The following is a 21,076-nucleotide window of genomic DNA, read 5'->3' as shown; positions in this document are numbered from 1 at the left end:
GTGGACTTTACACATACGCCAGGTGCAATCTGTGTAATGCTAAACTACAGGGCAAGAGTGATTATAACAGTCATGTACAGGGCAAAAAACATCAGAAAGAACTAGAGAATAGAAGTAAGTAGTATGGCTCCCTGTCAAAGTTACAAATCCCCATTGTAAAGCAACACTGAGCATTGAAGGAATGAAATGATAAAATAAGCTTCTTTATTCCTTTTACAGATCTAGGATTTTTCAGGACCAGTCCTGATTTCAGAATTTCCCTGTATTGCTCTAGTGAAAATGGAGATTTCAGGCTAGAGAATGTAGATTTTCAGGTTTTTGATTTTTGACTACATCTGAGGCCTGTTTTTATTTCAGCTTTTTTTTTTTTTAAAGGAAATGAAACAAAGTACTATATGATTTATCTTTATTTTTCAATAATTATTGTAATAGTTGTAACAAACATTACAACATATGATAATCCATGCAATATTACAATGTGTATCAAGTTCAACCAGTAACAATGTTAAGATAAATTTGGAGAATTAAGATAACTAATAAATAGGGCAGGGCAGCTGAATAGTAGGACTGGAGTGCCAAAGCAAATGTTTGTCAAGCAGCTAAAGCCAACTAGTATTTTAACTCAAGGGCCAAAACCCTTACACACAACTTGAATTGAACGTGATCAAGTCAAAAACTTAGCAAGTGCACCAGTTGACTAAGCAAGCTAGGATTGACAGCATATCCTCTTGAAAAAGAATTGTTTTAAATTGATGACAGGACATCAGCAACCAGAGATAGTCTCTTAACGGTGCATGCTTGGTGGGGTAAACAGCAAGACTGCCTGAAGTTGTTTGAAATTTAAAATGTGGAAAATAAAAGACAATACCTTGAACCAGAATTTAAATTACCAGAACTTGAACCAGTTTGGCTACTTTCAAGAGTTAAAAAAAAAACCCGAATCCCGGACAAAGGTTTCAAAATCATTAATAGACCTACCCGCAACAAAATGCTGCTGTTTCTAACTATATCCACTCTTGGAATCTTTCTGACTACGTGCAATGACCCGTGGGTTCCACTGCGGGGAATCTCATGATGAAAATAACCTTTAAACCAAAATAAATTTATGAATAATATGGGATAATATTGAAGAATCTTTTGTTGTAAATCTAAAATAAAGCCTATCATATGCCAACATACATGTATCCTAAAAGTACATAGATTTCAATCACAATCAACTTCTGATTATCTGGAACACTTCAAGAAACTGATACTTCTTATTTTCCTTAGTGTTTGTTATTACGGGATATCTATCATTATTGTCAACTACAAGATAATTTAACCATTTTCATTAGTCACATGATAGGCTATGTTTAAATTTCATATCTTATCATGACAGGAAATTTATTCACGTTCTTCAAAATATAACTTTGGTTAAGAGATTATTTTGATCATGTGATTCCCCACAGTGGGTTCACAGAAGATGAAGAGTCAGTCTGACATCACAAATATTCTTGTAATATAACTGAATGACAGCAGTATGTTTGCCAATCTGGTATTGGCATTCCAACCAACAGAACCCTGTAACTGTTGTCTTAGCTCAAAGGCAGAATGGAGTCTTCTAAGTGCACTATGACCACATGGCAAGATCAGTTCAATTACTATGCCCCCCTGCATGTAGCAACTAAACTGTCAGAATGTTTGTCCATCTTTAATAACCCAGATTTCCTACAGCTCACATTAATGACCAGATTTAGTTACTACTCACACTCGGTAATCCTAAAATGTTGTGGCAGGACCTACAAAATGACCTTTATATTAATGACCTTAATCCACATAATTATGACCTTCACCTTCAAACTTAAAACTTTGATAAATGACATTGTTATCCCCCGCCGATGAAATCGGGAGGGGGGTATTGAAATGGCGTTGTCCGTCCATCAGTCTGTCCGTCAGTCCGTCCGTCCACAGCCATTTCTCAGTAACTACTTGGTAGAATTTCATGAAACTTGAAATAAACATGAACCAACATACTGCGATGATGCCCGTCAAGTTTTTTTTTTTGATTGGTCAATTTCCCTCAGAGTTATAGCCTTTGATTTAATGAAAAATGTCCGTCTGCAGCCATTTCTCAGTAACTAGCAGGTAGAATTTCATCAAACTTGAAATAGACATGAACCAAGATACTGCGATGATGCCCTTCAAGTTTTTTTTCGATTGATCAATTTTCCATATAGTTATTGCCCTTTAATTGTTTAAAAATCCACAGATCTGTACATAAAAAACCAACCAATTGGAAGAATTTCATTAAACTTCTTTCATTCTTTTGCATGAACATTTATTATAAACATGTGATGTCGTGTACCTACACCTGGTCGCTACCTTACCTTGGTCACTCCCCCTCCCCCTTCCCCCAAATTTTTTTTTTTTTTTTTTCATTTTTCGTTTTCTATCAATATTTATAATCAACATGTAAACTGTTGTATCCTCACCCCTCCCCCCCACACCCAAACAAACCATTCATTTTCTTTTAATTTGATTTTGACTAATGAAATTATTTGCTTCTTGGTAACATTCTTAACTTTTTGCTGGATATATTTTTTTGCCGTTCCTCACCTCTGACCCTTTCGGCTGGGGATTCCAATTCATCGAATTTGCTTCTTGGTACTACAACCTACATAAATGACCCAATTATATCATACTCCCACTTAACAAACATACAAACTGATCTATGTATAGATGATCTTGACATTCATTTGACCTTCACCTTTAAAGTTAAGCCTAAAAAAACATGTTTGGTCATATACCTGGGGACATGATTTTGTGTTTTGAAAATGCAGCTCCTTGTTCTTGTAAAACTTTTAAGTACTGAGCCTAAAGGTTACTTTGTCATGTTTGCTCATGTATTACAAAGAAGTTTTTGTTAATATCAACCTGTTTATGTAACAATAAAGGTTGCTTTTTATTATCCCCTGACGAAAGTCGGAGGGATATAGTTTTGGCGTTGTCCGTCCTTCCGTCCGTCTTTCCGTCCGTCCGTCCGGAGCCATATCTAGGAAATGGTTGGGAATATTTATTTAAAACTTCATGTACATGTTCACCACTATGAGTTCTTGCGGCCCATCAAGTTTCAGTCAGATTGCCCAAGTTATGGCCCTTAGAAATTTCTAGTGTTAATTATATAGGGTACTATAAATATGGCAATTTCTTCATAATTTTTGATATATTTGACCTAGAACTATAAAACTTAAACAGAATTTAGATCACAATAATGTGGTTGTGTACACACAATTTCGTTCTGATTTATATGTAAATTAAGAGTTATTGCCCTTTAATTGTAAAAAAATCCACGTATTTGTACATAACAAACTTACCATTTGGTAGAATTTCATTAAATTTCTTTCATTCTTTTCCATGAAAATTTATTGTAAACATGTGAAGTTGTGTACCCACACCTGGTCACCCCCTTACCTTGATTACATCCCTTCCTATCCCCCCCCCCAACCCCCCCCCCAAAAAAAAAAAAATCCTTATTTAAATTTATTTAAACAAACTGCATATACATGTTCACCACTTTGAGGTTATGGGGCCCATCAAGTTTCAGACAGATTGCCCAAGTAACGCCAGAGTTGTGGCCCTTAGAAGTTTCCAGTGTTAACTATATAGGGTACTATAGATCTATAGATATGGCAACTTCTGCATCATAACTTTTGATATATTTGACCTTGAACTATGAAACTTTAACAGAATTTAGAGCACTATAATGTGGTTGTGCACACACAATTTCGAACGGCAGAATTTCATTAAATTTCTTTCATTTTTTTCTGTGAACATTTATTATAAACATGTGAAGTTGCGCATCCGCACCTGGTCACCCACTTGCCTTGGTCACATCCCTCCCCCTCCCAACCCCTCTCCTCTCCCCCCCACCCCCCTCCAAAAAAAATTTATTTTTTTCATTTCTTATTTTAGATTTTTTTCAGACCTTCCATGATTATTTATCAACATGTTGTACCATTCCCCCACCTCACTCCTCCACCCGTTCATGCCCACCACTCACCACTGATCATGCATCCTCTGCCCCCCCCCCCCCCCCCCCAAACTTCACCCTTTTACCCTTTTTTTTCATTTTTAATTTTCCATCAATATTTATAATCAACATGTGAAATTTTGTTTCCTCTCCCGTTCCCCCGCACCGACCCCTTAAAAAATATATATATTAAGTTGTGACTGCACAAACCTTGTCCTCAGCCATATTCAATATATCTTACCTGTGTTCTCTTAAGAACATCATTCTGTTCTTTTAAGTTCAAATGTACATGTTAAACAGCAACACCTGGTGCCAAACCACTCAAAGACAATATTTCATTCCAGTTAAACTTCAAGCTCACATTTCAATTAACTGCATTTAATTTTAAAAGCTAAGCTTACTACAGTAAGCATATCCCATTCAAAATAAATTCTTTAGTCAGGATCAAAGTATCATACATTTATTATGTACTCTTTTGTTAAACATTTGTTTTCTGTTAAATTGATTTTGACTAATGAAATTATTTGCTTCTTATTAACATCCTTAACTTTTTGCCGGATATATTTTTTTGCCATTCCTCACCACAAACCCTTTCGGCTGGGGATACCAATTCATCGAATTTACTTGTTTGGTTTATCTTCATATTAATAAAGTTGAGAAAGTGTTAAAATTTGAAATGACATTGCAGGCATATCAATTCAAAAATGTCCTGTCAGAGCTGTTATATCCTTTCTGAATGATAACAGTATAGAAGTCCTCTATCCCTGCTATAGTTCAGTTTAGCAAAATGAAATCATTTTTGAAAATTGAATATTTTTCCTTCCTACCTACCCTAATTTATTCCAACATGTTACTGGAAATGCAATAATTTTCATTGGTTTAACCATTGTACTGAATCCTTTTAAATTCTCCAGACTTTCAACTAAAACTCTTCAATAGTCTTCAATATTGCGAAATGACCATTGTAGATCAGATTTACTTATTGCCTATTGACAGTTTACAGAATGATGCCGTATTTTAAAGAAAAATTTGATAAAGCTGTTGAATGTAAGCAAGTGTTGTGTGGGAGGGTCTCAAATAGTCAAGCACACTGCTATTAGACTGCTTTTGTTTGTGAATGGTGTACATTTGTACACACAACTTTTTTTAGCTCGACTATTCGACAGTCTGTAAAAAGGAGGAGGCAATTCTTTCAAGCATTTTGACTGAATTATGGCCCCTTTTTGACTTAGAATATGCTTATTGTAATGTCAAAGTTTTACTCATTGCTTATATTATCCCATCAAGCACTGAGCATAGTCGAGCGCGCAGTCCACTGACAGCTCTTGTTCATGATTGACCTTAGGTAGATCTGTATGTTTGATAAACCGTAACTGATGGTGTAATGTCATTTGTCTGGAGAACGTAGAATAAAGGCTGGATTCGGCATACCAAAATGAAAATCATTAATGAGCCGCACCATGAGAAGATCAACATAGTGCATTTGAATAGCTTGGATCCATACCAATCTGCACATTCGTGCAGTTTGGTAAGGATCCATACCGTTTGCTTTCAAACCCTATTTCAATTAGAGAAACCATTAGCGAACAGTATGGATCCTGACCAGACTGCATGGATGCTGGTCGCAAATGCATTATGTTGGTTTTCTTATGGTGCAGCTCAATTTTTAGCTGACCTGTCACATAGTGACAAGGTGAGCTTTTGTGATCACCCTTCGTCCGTCGTCTGTGCATCCGTGCGTCTCGTGCGTCCGTCCGTGCGTCAACAATTTCATGTTATTGATTAATGGCAACCTGTGAGTAAATTGATTACAATGGCACTGTTACTATCTTTATAAAGTTAGAATAGGATATTAAAACATCTGACACGTTAAAGACTGAAAAATTGTTGAAAAAGACGTTAAACCCAAACACACACACACACACACTGACACGTTAAATAATTCATCAATGCCTCAGTAGCTTAGTGGAAGAGCGTCTGCTTCAAGTGCGGGAGGTCTTGTGTTTGATTTCCCGCCACGTCATACCAAAGATGTGAAAAATGGTACCAGTAGCTTCCTTACTTGGGGCTCAGCATTAAAAGGGAAACTGACCTCTTCTCTCATACCCTCATGGAGATGGATTCCATCAGGAATGAGGTGTTGAGAGTGAATAATATTCCTTCACAATCGACCTAAATTAAGTTATGTATAAACCAAAATAATGTCTTAAAATTTGCATGAAATGTGCGGTTCACTTTAGTCATGGTCAGATATCACTAAAATAAGCACAAGGACCTATACATTTTATTTCACCACTTTTTAGGCCATGTGTTTATTTACAACTGTGAGAAGTTTCATTAAAATCTACATTGTAGAAAAATTTCTATTCAGGGAAAATGTTATGAAAGTTGTGATTTTCCAATAGACTTCCATTAAGAAAAATTGCATGAGGTCACAGTTTTTCAAATCAGTCTAGCAAAAGATCAAGCACATGATCCCATTTTTAGCTCGACTATACGAAGTATAAGGAGAGCTATCCTACTTGCCCCGGCGTCGACATCTTTCCGCGTCTCCACCTTGGTTTAAGTCTTTATACACTTTCTCTTTTTTCAACTTATCTCTGTAATTACTTGATGGATTTGATTTAAACTTAATATACTTATTCCTCATCATCATCCACATCATCTGACATAAGGGCCATAACTCTGGCACCAATATTTCATGAATTACCACCCCCCCTCCCACATCACTTAGATTTTCAGGTTAAAGTTTTGATGCACTTTCACTCTATCTCTGTTATTACTGAATGGATTTTATTCAAACTTGAAATAGTTGTTCAACATCATCATCCACATCATAACTCTGGCACCATTTTTTCATGAATTATTCCCCCGTTTTACTTAGAATTTCAGGTTAAAGTTTTGGTGCACTTTCACTCTACCTCTGTTATTACTGAATGGATTTGATTCAAACTTAAAATAGTTGTTCAGCATCATCAGCCACATCATATGACACAAGATGCATAACTCTGGCACAAATTTTCATGAATTATTACCCTTTTTACTTAGAATTTCAGGTTAAAGTTTTATGCACTTACACTCTATCTCAGTTGTTATGAATGGATTTGATTCAGACTTAAACAATTGTACAACATCATTACCCTTATCATATGACACAAGGTGCATAACTCTGGGACCAATTTTTCATGAATTATTTCCCCTTTTTACTTAGAATTTTAGGTTGAAGTTTTGATGCACTTTCACTCTGTCTCTGTTATTACTGAATGGATTTGATTCAAACTTAAAGTAGTTGTTCAGCATCATCACCCACACCATATGACACAAGGTGCATAACTCTGGCACCAATTTTCATTAATTAATTCCCCTTTCTACTTAGAATTTCAGGTTAAAGTTTTGATGCATTTTCACTCTGTCTCTGTTATTACTGAATAGATTTGATTCAAACTTAAAATAGTTCTTCAGCATCATCACCCACACCATATGACACAAGATGTATAACTCTGGCACCAATATTTAATGAATTATGCCCCTTTTTGCTTAGGATATACTTATATAGTGTTTTGATACATTTTATCTTTACCTCTCTTATTACTAAGTTGATATTTTTGACATAGACTCAGGCTATTGTGCAATATCTTCATCAACAATTGGAGTCATTAAACACTCTAGTGACAGCTCTAGTTTCCTCAGATATGCCCAGTTTCACTATCTAGCATCGAAATAGTCGAGCGCGCTGTCTCCTGTGACAGCTCTTGTTTTTATTTGCTGAAATTCTTAAATATATTCTAAAGTTTTGAAAAATCAGAGTTTAATCAAATTCTACATTGTAGAAAAAATTTCAGTCAGAGCATGCAGAACTACCTTAGACATTAAGTCCTTTACGATGCTTGTATAGTACTTGACTATATGAATAACAGATAATTTTATAGAGTGTTCTTATAGCAACATACTGTATCTTTATGCAGATAAGCGTGTTGCATGCAATACCTGGTTCAGTTCAGTGCAGGTCCCTGCATGTTGACTATTTCATTGAGAAGTCTACAGATAAGAACTTTTGCAGCATTGTTTCTTGCTTGGATATTCAGAGATTTCATGTAGCAGTGTAAAGCATCAGTATGTCTGTTTTCCTGCTCCATACACTGTCCTAGTAAGTTCAGTGCTGTTTCCCTGTGACCTAGGTTTGATTCTGTTTCAATGGTAGTGACGAGGTTTGCAAGTGCACAGTGTTGGTCTGCCACTCTCTGAAATGAGCCGTATGTCTTGTACTGTAGAAAGTAGAGGTAAGGGAGAGAATCTACCACTGCCCAGTCCAGCCAGTAGTCAGCCATTTCTATCCTTTCAAGCCTGTCCTCTTGTGTAGATCTAAACATTTCATACTGTAACTCTTTAGGAACACAGCCAATTTCACACCGCAGAAATGTAACACAAAATGCTGTAGTATGTTGTATCAATTCTTCATTTCCAGTGTTACATTTATGCATGAATCCTAGCCTTGAGTAATACACGGGATGCTCATAATAACAGTTACATGCAGGTTCAACAGTATTCAGATCATACTTTTCTTCTGTATTCCTCAGAACAAACTCTGCTCTTTCCATATCTCCTACACAGTATAATGCTGATGCAAGTTTCAATCTACCAGATGCCACATCTAAGTTCAAACCAGCTGAAAACCAGCCCAGTGCTTCTGGAGATATACTGTGAGTAGTGTAAATGTTGTGAGATGCTATCACAGATCCTAGGGAAGATGAAAACCGAGGTAGTAAAAGCTTCAGAGCAGATTTTACCAAACTGCTTAAACCCACTACTCTGTACATTCTAGTAAGTGTAAATATAAAGTCTGATAATCTCTCACGCACCCTCTCATTTCCATCATGCATTATTTCTCTTAAAAGGTGCTTGTGATGAACGCATATTGTACTGATGGTATTAAGTAACAGTAGTGTTGAAATTGTGTTATGTATTTGGGCTCGAGTTTGGTAATACAGAAAAGCTTCATCCATGTTCATCTTCACTTGTAGTCTCATGCCAAGGTCATCAGTGGGAATCTCCTGGAGTGCACAATCTCCACCTTGTAAGATATTTTGCAGGATTTCTAGAATTTTATGTTTGTTATGAGGAGAAATTCTTCCAGCCATCAGGTTGTTTTCAGGTGTTATAAAATGTGGACAGTTTTCTTGTGTAACAAAATTCTGCAATACTGTAAGACAGCATATCAAACATGGGAGTAAGTTAGACTGCCGCCAATGATTTGAACGTGTATTTTGTATACAATGAAATAAAACAGTTTTACACATGAAACTTGAAAGTACACCATCACACTGAGGATTTATAAATGTTTTAAGAATCATCTTCATCAGAATGTAACATCTTAATTGTGTGATGTTTAAATTCAACATGAGACATCTTTCAGCCTGGGAAGTAGATATTCTCCATTCAAGTTCCTCATTCTGGCCATTCTTACTGCTCACTGGTACAACAAAACATCCTGTAGTTTCACAATATCTCTTCATGTCTTCTGTAGGCCATCTTCCTAGACCTTGTTGTAATAACCATGGTTGGGCTTCTACAGGCCATGATTTACAGCAGAGTGCTATAACAAGATCTTTATCAGTATAACCAGACCTTCCTTGTGCTGATGAAGCAGGACCATTTATTACATCTCCTTCTGAAACAAAAACTCTATTTAATGTATTCTTCAGCAACACTTTACCTCTGCTAGCTGTAAGATGTCTGTCTGGTACATGATCTAATGAATCAGTAGGAACAGGAAGAGGCTCATCCATCCTCAGACGTTGTAGTAGACAGTAACCTGGTGATGTGGTTTCATCCTGGATCATCAGTAGATTGAGCTTGCCAGGTTGCCACTCACTCCTGTCCTGTATCACATTAAACATAGTGAGGCATATAAGTGCATCAGCATCTGACTTGAGTCCTAATGTTGTAGACCCTTCAGACTGGCTACCAAAACGATAGATGGGAATGTCCTTGTGCAGCAATATGTCTGTACATCTGTCCATAGTTTCCTTCAAAAAGATTATCCTCCTCCTCTTCAGAATCATTCTCTTATTGACACCAATATCACTGAGCACCTCTGACAGTTTCAGTGATACTGTTCGGTAATAATCAGGATCTTGAGACATTCTGGAAATGTAAAGAGCAAAATATCAATGCTTTTCTCATCATTAAATCTATTTTTTAAATGAAATATCAGAGCTGCTGAGAAAATTTGGCATTATAAAATATCTTGTCTATTTAGGTTCTGTATCTTTGTACTTTCTGGTGCTGTATGATGTTTACCACTAATAGGATAGGATGACTCTTTTAATGAAAGAAACTTTTCTGTTAATATGGTCAAGTGTTACATAAATGTACAAATGTACTTATTTTGTTAAAGAAGAAGTGCCAGCTATGACCAACTCACCTTGAAATTAATTTGTTGTTGAAATGTGATTGTATTTGCTGTTTATTTTTCTGTCTCTAAAGACATATTATGTTAATTACTTTAAATCTACTTTCTGTTTCAGTTTTGTTAGGAAATTTTGATAAATTTACCTCCTCTTTTGGTTTTATTCAACTAAGAGAAGTAATTCATTCACTTAGTAAGATAAGAGAAACTGCTGATTATTTCCCCTGACAGTATAGAGCTAGTTAAGTGCCTCTTTAAACCTTTCCTTGCTAAATTCCAATAAAAAACTTGTCCATCTTTCCATTTGAGCAGTAAAAGAGGTGCTTACCAAAATGACACTTACTGAATGACAAACAATGTAGACCTTGATCAGACTGCACATATGTACAGGCTGAATATGATCTAGACTGTGGTTGCAAAGGAAGAATCAATCGTGTCCAGCATGATTAGGGTCAAGTTTAAAAAAAAAATGAAATCTGGAAAATACCGGTAGATTCTTCTGAAGCACCGAGAACAAGGCAAACAGAGAAATTTGCAGACTCGGTTTGATTGAGTCTGTTCATGAGCAGTAATGCAAAATACAACACTGCCCATGCCCCCTAGCACCGGCTTAAGCAGTATTCAGGCTTGAAATCAATGATCCCAAAGAACCAGAAAATATAACAACACTGAGATGTTTAAGTCAGGTATCAGGAACCACTAAGTCTGGAACAAATTCTTAGCTGAGAAAGAGTTTAAGTAATAATTTGATGAAATTATGTCAAAATATATGACGAACATTTAACTACAATCTAACCTGTACTAATGGTCACCTCTAATCAGCGGTCACCTTAGTTAAATATCTACATCTGCGAAGATACTCCTAACAATCAATTTCTGATCATAACTGGGAGGTCGGGGCAGTTGTTTATAAGCATGTTACTATGTTACATGATACATGATATTCATGTTGTTAAGAGAGTAAGAGCAGTAATATATACAGCTTGTGAAAAACAAAAACAGGATGATGACATTAGTACATATACGAATCTAGGTCATAGGTGAAGCACTGAAGGTTCACACTGTTCTTGATGTTATAAGGTAGGGCATTCCAGTATCGGATTGTGTGGCGGGGGAAAAAAGGGTTCATATGATATTGTGTTCTTAAAGATGGAATGATAAAGTTTAAATTTCTAGAGGTTGTCAGGTGGTTATGATCTACAGAGACGAGGTTGTGTGATATTTTATACAACATTATTAAAGACTTATTTCATGTGTCAATATTATTTTTCAAACCGGCAAACATTTAGGATGCTAACCATTAGATAAAATTGTCATATTTCTCTTTGCTTCAGACTTCATATAATGCTATATATTACCTTTAATAGGATAATGTGTCAAAAAGAACATAAGAGTAATGTGTAGTATTGATCTTGAAGCATTAAGATTGATGATAGGTACTTATTTGAGACAAAATACCACAATGTATTCTTAGACTATGGTATCAAAAATAAATTATATATTTCACATACATATTAATTTTGTGAAATGCCACCTTACTTTAGATTGTGATTGGTGGTGAAAAAAACAGAATTTGTCCTGGAATCCTTTTGATCATCAGAAAACACCGCTTTATGTGTCAGACATCCGTAGGCTGAAGATAGCTTTATATTTCACAACCCAAATAATCGGAATTGTGGCGCATCAGACAATACAAATATTTCTTTTTAATCATCACCAGATTAACTCATGCATATGCAGCTAGTTGTGTATTTGGTGGTAAAGCATTTTCCAGAAATTCTTAATTTTCCACACACAAAAAAACAAATAGGCTGAAAATTAAATACAAGACATACTAAACAACTTGTCCAACAATCATTGTTAAAGAAAATGTTTAGACAAGTTTCTAATTATCAAATACTGAAAAAAAAAACCAAGTCAGATTCAACAAATGAATTTGTTAGGAATTTAGTTATCTTTTATTTGTTACCGGACCTAGTGAAAACCAAATCTTTAGACATCTTGGATATCAGACCTGAAGAATGCTGATCTGAATAATTTAGTTCCTGTCTGTTAATACCCAAAATTCTTCATAATTACACAAAGCAGCTATGCTTAGTACACTTTCATATTATTTTACAGGTTTTCAAAAGAAATGTAAATGTGTATGACAACAAACTTCTCAAGCACATCATTTTTCTTGTTTTCATTTAAATATCTATATATTTTTATAAGTATTTCCTTGTGGCTTTTATTTTTATATAGGCAGTTCTTTTTTTATACAATTTTATGTTGCTTCTTTTGTTGTACTGTGTAAATTGTTGATAGAAATCTTTAAAATACATGTGGCTCATGTGTTATGCAATTCAACAACACAACAGCTGCTATAAATAAGAGGTTAAATGGTTTGTCGTTTGATACCACTTTGTCCGGTAATACCCCTTTGCCTGATAATACCACTTTGTCCGATAATACCCCCATGTCCGATAATATCCCTTTGTCCGATGATACCACTTTGTCTGATAATACCCCCATGTCCGATAATGCCACTTTGTCCGATAATACCCCTTTGTCCGATGATACCACTTTGTCTGATGATACCTCTTTGTCCGATGATACACTTTGTCCGATGATACCACTTTGTCCCATGATACCACTTTGTCCGACAATACCCCATTGTCCGATGATACCCCTTTGTCCGATAATGCCCCTTTGTCCAATGATACCACTTTGTCCGATAATACCCCTTTGTCCAGTAATGCCCCTTTGTCCGATGATACCACTTTGTCCAATAATACCCCTTTGTCCAATAATACCCCCATGTCCGATAATAACCAGATCAGCGTCATGTTAGAATGTCAGTCTATCATTCGGTAATTGAATGAGATGAAAATTCATACAATAGTACAAATGTAATGCAGTTCTGTACCTTAAAATCCACTATACCCTAAATTACATATTGTACACAAAACTAATAGAACAGTGACTTGATTTGAACATTCTTTGCAGGCCTGTATGCCTATTGTATGGACAAGAATATGTTTTATGAAAAAAATGTTATAAAATTACCATTTCCAGGATTCTCTATCATTCCATAAATGTATATAATTTTGACAATGCAGAAGCAGCAGAGAAAGACAAAGCTGCAACAGAATCTCAAGAAATCAAATCAGAGACAATGGAAACCATGGAAACAGAAAACAGTAATACAGTCAAAACTGAGGTGACTGAAAATGCTCTTCACTCAGAAACTCTCAGTAAACAGACTGAAAGTGATAACAGTGATAGTTTAGATAAAATGGAAATGAAGAGGAAAAGGACTGATAGTGATGAAGCAGAAACAAAAGGGAAGGTGGATGAAGATAGTGTTGTAAAAAATGAAGACCAAAATCAAGTTGAGGCAGCTGGAGATTCAGCTGCAGATAAGTATGTCACTTTTGTTCTTAAACATTTTGTTTAGGAAGACTTCCAGATTTATTGTGTTCCAATCAAAGTTTCAGTACTATTAATTATGGGTTTGCAATTGAATAATTCGTTATAATCTTTATTAATTCCCCGCCTCAAGTGGTGGGGGTTATAGGAAGTGTTTCCATCCTTCGGTCTGTCCATCCATAACACTCGTGTCTGCTCCATATCTCCTAAACACCTTGACGGATTTTCATGAAACTTGGGTCAAATGATCACCTTATCAAGACGATGTGCAGAACACATGAGTCAGCCATGTCGGCTCAAGATCAAGGTCACAACTCAAGGTCAAAGGTTAAGCCTTCAATTTTGTGTCTGCTCTGTATCTCCTAAACCCCTTGAAGGAATTTTATAAAACTTGGGTCAAATGATCACCTCATCAAGATGATATGCAGAACCAATGAGTCAGCCATGTGGACTCAAGGTAAAGGTCACAACTTAGGGTCAGAGGTTTGAGCCTTCCATTTTGTGTCCGCTTTGTATCGCCTAAACCCCTTGAAGGATTTTCATGAAACTAGGGTCAAATGATCACCTCATCAAGACTTGGCCATGTTAGCCAAACCTCAAGGTCACAACTCGAGGTAAAAAATTTAAGCCTTCCATTTTGTGTCCACTCTGTATCTCTTAAACCTCTTGAAGGAATTTTATAAAACTGTGATGTGCGGAACCCATGAGTCAGCCATGCCGGGTCAAGGTCACAACTTAGGGTCAAGTGTTTGAGCCTTCCATTTTGTGTCCACACTGTTTCTCCTAAACCCCTTGAAGGATTTTCATGAAACTTTGGTCAAATGATTACCTCATTAAGGCAATGTGCAGTACCTCATTAAGGCAAGTGCCAACGTGCAGAACTCATGAGTCAGCCATACCAGCTCAAGGTCAAGGTCACAATTAGGGTCAAAGCTTTCAGCCTCCCATTTTGTGTGCTCTCTGTATCTCCTAAACCACTTGAAGGAAAGTTGGGTCAAATGATCACCTCATCAAGAGCTCATGAGTCAGCCATGTCAACTCAAGGTCAAGGTCACAACTCAATGTCAAAGGTTTGAGCTCTGTATCTCTTAAACCTCTTGAAGGATTTTCATGAAACTTGGGTGCAAGTTCAAGGTCAAGGTCACAGCTCAAGGTCAAAGGTTTACCCTTTCACTATCCATAGCAGTGGCGAGGGATTTAGCTGTGTTTCAGACTGCCTTGTTATTATACATGTTACCATGCCTCATATGACAACAGTATTGTTTTTTCCAGGAATTGGAACAAGAGTGATTCAAGTATTCTTCAAGTTTTAGTCACTATTTTTGTTAAAATAGATTACTTTCTCTACAAATTAAATTTACTAGCAAAGACATATATTGCAGGCTGCCACCAGCAAAGAAAATGAAGATGGAAACACAAAATGAAGAAATTAAAGTGGTCATGTATGGTCACAGGGAAGATCCTTTTCTCTTTTGCTCAAAAGATGATCCCATCTGGCCAAATATCCAGTAAGATATTTACAGATTGAAGCATTAGTAATGACATGCTTTATACTTTCCTGTTGTGTTTGCAGTTTTCTCTGCAGTTGTTAATAAGGAGGAAATGTTTGCATTACCTATAATTGATCAATCTATTGTGTTAGGACTGATTTTTGAAGCTTAAGATTTGTGACTACACCGCATTCTTCTATTAAATGTAACTAAAGTCTAATATTGAAAATTGTTTTGAATCACAGATGTATCAAGATTGTCAATAGCCCGGTACTAGCAGAAATTAAGACTGGCAACTATTCCTAATTCATTGTAAATTTTTATTCCCCATGTTGAAAAAGGAAGAGGAATGGTGTGTTTGAACTTCCTGTTAGTCAGTCTGTCACACTTTTTTAGCTCACCTGTCACATAGTGACAAGGTGAGCTTTTGTGATCGCGCAGCGTCCGTCGTCCGTCCGTGTGTGCGTGCGTAAACTTTTGCTTGTGTCATCTCTAGAGGTCACAGTTTTCATGGGATCTTTATGAAAATGGGTCAGAATGTTCATCTTGGTAAATTCTAGGTCAAGTTCGAAACTGGGTCACGTGCCGTCAAAAACTAGGTCAGTAGGTCTGAAAATAGAAAAACCTTGTGACCTCTCTAGAGGCCATATTTTTCATCAGATCTTCATGAAAATTGGTCAGAATATTCACCTTGATGATATCTAGGTCAAGTTCCAAACTGGGTCACGTGGGATCAAAAACTAGGTCAGTAGGTCTAAAAATAGAAAAACCTTGTGACCTCTCTAGAGGCCATATTTTTCATGAGGTCTTCATGAGTATTGGTCAGAATGTTCACCTTGATAATATCTAGGTCAAGTTCGAAACTGGGTCACGTGGGGTCAAAAACTAGGTCAGTAGGTCTAAAAATAGAAAAACCTTGTGACCTCTCTAGAGGCCATATTTCTCAATGGATCTTCATGAAAGTTGGTCAGAATGTTCACCTTGATGATATCTAGGTCAAGTTCGAAACTGGGTCACGTGGGGTTAAAAACTAGGTCAGTAGTTCTAAAAATAGAAAAACCTTGTGACCTCTCTAGAGGCCATATTTTTCATGAGATCTTCATGAATATTGGTCAGAATGTTCACCTTGATGATATCTAGGTCAAGTTCGAAACTGGGTCATGTGGGTCAAAAACTAGGTCAGTAGGTCTAAAAATAGAAAAACCTTGTGACCTCTCTAGAGGCCATATTTCTCAATGGATCTTCATGAAAATTGGTCAGAATGTTCACCTTAATGATATCTAGGTCAAGTTCGAAACTGGGTCACGTGCGGTCAAAAACTAGGTCAGTAGGTCTAAAAATAGAAAAACCTTGTGACCTCTCTAGAGGCCATATTTCTCAATGGATCTTCATGAAAATTGGTCAGAATGTTTACCTTGATGATATCTAGGTGAAGTTCGAAACTGGGTCACATGCGGTCAAAAACTAGGTCCGTAGGTCTAAAAATAGAAAAACCTTGTGACCTCTCTAGAGGCCAGATTTTTCATGAGATCTTCATGCATATTGGTCAGAATGTTCGCCTTGATGATATCTAGGTCAAGTTCGAAACTGGGTCACGTGGGGTCAAAAAATATCAAGGTCAAGTTCGAAACTGGGTCACGTGGGGTCAAAAACTAGGTCAGTAGGTCTAAAAATAGAAAAACATTGTGACCTCTCTAGAGGGCATATTTCTCAATGGATCTTCATGAAAATTGGTGAGAATGTTCAGCTTGATGATATCTAGGCCAGGTTCGTAACTGGGTCATGTGCGGTCAAAAACTAGGTCAGTAGGTTGAAAAACAGAAAAACCTTGTGACCTCTCTAGAGGCCATATTTTTCATGAGATCTTCATGAAAATTGGTGAGAATGTTCACCTTGATAATATCTAAGTTATGTTTAAAAGTGGGTCACGTGCCTTCAAAAACTAGGTCATTAGTTCAAATATTAGAAAAACCTTGTGACCTTTCTAGAGGCCATATTTTTCAATGGATCTTCATGAAAATTGGTCAGAATTTTTTATCTTGATGATATCTAGGTCACATGTGCTCAAAAACTAGGTCACTATGTCAAATAATAGAAATAATGACGTCATACTCAGTTCAACACTGGGTCATGTGGGGATAGGTGAGCGATTCAGGACCATCATGGTCCTCTTGTTGGGTACTCATCTCCTCCAGTTTCTATTCATGTAATATGAAACTTAGTATTCTTCATCAACATGAAGTGGACATGTGCATATCGTTAAGACTTTTATGTCCGATTATTTTTCTGGAGCTATGGCCCTGTTGTGGAATTTATGTATTATTCTGTCAGGTTTTTTAGGGGCCATGTGTCATTCAATGTTGACATCATTCTTGTTGTATATAAGCTGCCTTTGCATAGTTAGTGAGTTAGTGTCAACTGTAATGTAATTTCTCCAGTGGACAAATATAAAACAAATATATAACAAAGGAAAACTCATTGTTTGAGGACTATCTTAAATGAAACACTTCTATGGTTCATATGATACTTTCAGAACATTTTATGATATCTCTGAAGATTTGGGTGTGGAACAGATTATGTACAGAAATATGAAACGTGTTCTGTATTATGTGTCGAAACCTGTACGTAACCTAGTCATCTGTAACAGTGAGAGAGTCAAGGTCAGTACATAAAGCATGTTGATAAAAGTTATTGTGGTTATCATTTCTAATTGTAAGTTAGATCTTGTTCAGGATTAAACCTGCTTCACATTGACTTGTGGAACTTAAAAGGTGTCTCAGAACGTTACAGTTTATACGCATAACTTTATGTCAAATAAGGGTTAACCTTTCTGAACTTACAGAAATGGAAATGGTTGTCTGTATGCTATTGACTATTTCACTTATCATTAAAACGATGGAATTTAGTGGAAATCTGGACTCTGTCATACACAGATTACTATTTATTCACATTTTTAGAGGCAACTCCTATGTTGAAAAAATATCACTTCAGCTTCAAAAGACACAAACTTGTAACTGAGAAACAAAGTAAGATTATAAGGATCTTACATGCCTGCCTGTGTAAGACGGGGTTTTCCCTACCCGAGGGACAGTGTGGAATGGAAAACCGAGCGTGCGAGGTTTTTTATCCAAGCTGTCCCGAGGGTTGGGAAAACAGCTGTCTTACATAAGCAGACATGTTAGATCATTTTTCTTGCCTATCATGTTCAAAATAGATCGTGGAGACAAATAGATTTGGGTATTTCCTGACATTATTTATAAAGTTTATGACGTCACAACAGTGCCAGTACTATGTGACGTCACCTTAGTCCACGCTATTTTAGACAAGGTTTTTCCCTAGGGAAAGACAGAAATATATATCCCTGGTGTTTGCTCGGATAAATGCATACTTTCCCCACTAGGTAGGCAAGAATGCATGATCAGCACTGTTGGGTAGGCAGAGGAGAGATCACAAATTTGATCCTCTTGTAAGGCATATGTTTTCCATGACAATATAATAGTCTACGTTACAGAAGAATTCTAAGTCTTTCTTTTTTTGTCAGTTACTTCAAGAGAACATTTTGATATGCTGGTGTGAAATCCAGGAAAGTTAACTGATTGCCGTAAATGGGATACTGTTGAAATACTATCATATAACATAGAACTTGTTAGTTACTGCATGTGTGTAAGAGAGCTTTTAGGAACAATTTTCATTTTGTTGTGTGAAAGCCAAACTTAAATATTTTCCTGTAAAGATGTTAGTTTAGGATAAACCACTGAAAATGTTAAATAAAAGATCAGATATAACAGGATTTACTGTAATTAGTCCCCTACTGGTTGAAAACCAGTTTCGGGGACTATAGGAATGCGCTTTTCCGTCATTCCGTCATTCTGTCATTCCGTCCGTTCGCAATTTCGTGTCCGGTCCATAACTCTTTTATCCATGAAGGGATTTTATTATTACTTGGCACAAATGTTCCCCATGATGAGACGACGTGTCATGTGCAAAACCCGGACCCCTAGCTTAAAGGTCAAGGTCACAATTGGAGGTCAAAGGTCAACAGAGCTTTTTTCCTGTCCGGTCCATAACTCTCCCATCCATGAAGGGATTTTAATATCACTTGGCACAATTGTACCTCATAATAAGACGATATGTCAGGCACACTTTTCAGACCCCTAGCTCAAAGGTCAAGGTCACACTTAGTAGTTAAATGTTAACATGGCATGAACAGGGTCTGTTTCGTGTCCGGACCATAACTCTTTCATCCATGAAGGGATTTTAATATTACTTGATACAAATGTTCCCCATGATGTGACGACGTGTCGTGCGCAAAACCTGCACCCCTAACTCAAAGGTCAAGGTCACAATTGGAGGTCAAAGGTCAACAGGGCTTTTTTCCTGTCCGGTCCATAACTCTCTCATCCATGAAGAGATTTTAATATCAATTGACAAAGTTGTATGTCATAATAAGACGATTTGTCATGCACAACTTTCAGACCCCTAGCTCATAGGTCAAGGTCACACTTAGTAGTCAAATGTTAACATGGCATGAACAGGGTCTGTTTCATGTCCGGTCCATAACTCTGTCATTCATTAAAGGATTTCAATATTACTTGGCACAGATGTTCTCCATGATGAGACAATGTGTCATGCGCAAATCCCGGAGCCCTTGCTCAAAGGTCAAGGTCATACTTAGAGGTCAAAGGTCTAATTCAAGAAGGACTTTGTCTGGAGCATTTCTTCTATATGCATGGAGGGGTTTTAATGTAACTTGGCACAAATGTTCACCACCATAAGACAAATTGTCTTGCGCCAGAACCAGGTCGCTGGGTCTAAGGTCAAGGTCATACTTAGAGGTCAAAGGTCAAATTCAAGAATGACTTTGTCCTGAGCATTTCTTCTTCATGCATGCAGAGATTTTGATGTAACTTGGCACAAATGTTCACCACCATGAGGCACACTTTTTTAGAATTACGTCTCTTTGTTGTTACTATAAATAGATTACATTGTAACTTTTTTATTACTAGCCGTAGGGGAAAATCGAGACCACTTTTCTGTGGTACAGCATGCATGTTACATCCAATATTTAGGTGTATTTTGATCTATCTCTACCTGGTAAAGATTTTTTTGTGGACTTACATTTTATAGATTTTTTTTTTTTTTTTAGGATTAATTTCACTTTGTTGTTACTATAAATAACTTTTATGATAACTTTTTGTATAATCGGCCAAAAAAATTCCAAATGAAAACAACTGTACGTTTTTATGCCCCCGAAGGGAGGCATATAGTTTTTGAACCGTCGGTCTGTCCGCATTTTTCGTGTCCGGTCCATATCTTTGTCATCGATGGATGGATTTTCAAATAACTTGGCATGAATATGTACCACAGTAAGACGACGTGTTGCGCGCAAGACCCAGGTCCGTAGCTCAAAGGTCAAGGTCACACTTAGACATTAAAGGTTATTGCATTGATGGGCGTGTCCGGTCCATATCTTTGTCATTGATGGATGGATTTTCAAATAACTTGGCATAAATGTGTACCACAGTAAGACGACGTGTTGCGCGCAAGACCCAGGTCCGTACCTCAAAGGTCAAGGTCACACTTAGACATTAAGGGATAGTGCATTGATGGGCGTGTCCGGTCCATATCTTTGTCATCGATGGATGGATTTTCAAATAACTTGGCATGAATGTGTACCACAGTAAGACGATGTGTCGCGCGCAAGACCCAGGTCCGTATCTCAAAGGTCAAGGTCACACTTAGACATTAAGGGATAGT

The 21,076-nt window shown here is 36.8% G+C and overlaps 2 protein-coding genes across 2 annotated transcripts in view; one reads left to right on the top strand and one right to left on the bottom strand.

Annotated features, from left to right (window-relative positions):
- The first annotated feature begins 6 nt into the window (after positions 1-6).
- The window catches only part of LOC123544570 (RNA cytosine-C(5)-methyltransferase NSUN2-like), a 36,021-nt gene continuing 14,951 nt past the window's right edge, over positions 7-21,076 (top strand). Inside the window, exons 1-4 of the mRNA XM_053535201.1 lie at positions 7-114; positions 13,520-13,823; positions 15,212-15,337; positions 17,853-17,979. Coding sequence (XP_053391176.1) covers positions 13,576-13,823; positions 15,212-15,337; positions 17,853-17,979 — 501 coding nt within the window. The 5' untranslated portion in view covers positions 7-114; positions 13,520-13,575. The remainder of the gene's footprint in view (positions 115-13,519; positions 13,824-15,211; positions 15,338-17,852; positions 17,980-21,076) is intronic.
- On the bottom strand, positions 4,115-10,540 carry LOC128554000 (uncharacterized). The gene is made up of 2 exons (XM_053535200.1): positions 10,434-10,540; positions 4,115-10,153 (listed from the first exon to the last, which is right to left on the bottom strand). Exon 2 carries the CDS (start codon positions 10,150-10,152, stop codon positions 8,002-8,004), a length of 2,151 nt encoding a protein of 716 aa, XP_053391175.1. The 5' UTR covers position 10,153; positions 10,434-10,540; the 3' UTR covers positions 4,115-8,001.

This window comes from Mercenaria mercenaria, unplaced genomic scaffold (genome assembly GCF_021730395.1).
Source record: "Mercenaria mercenaria strain notata unplaced genomic scaffold, MADL_Memer_1 contig_4617, whole genome shotgun sequence".
NCBI lineage: Eukaryota > Metazoa > Mollusca > Bivalvia > Venerida > Veneridae > Mercenaria > Mercenaria mercenaria.
Note: the sequence above shows the minus strand (reverse complement) of the source record. Positions and strands in the feature narration are given on the sequence as shown.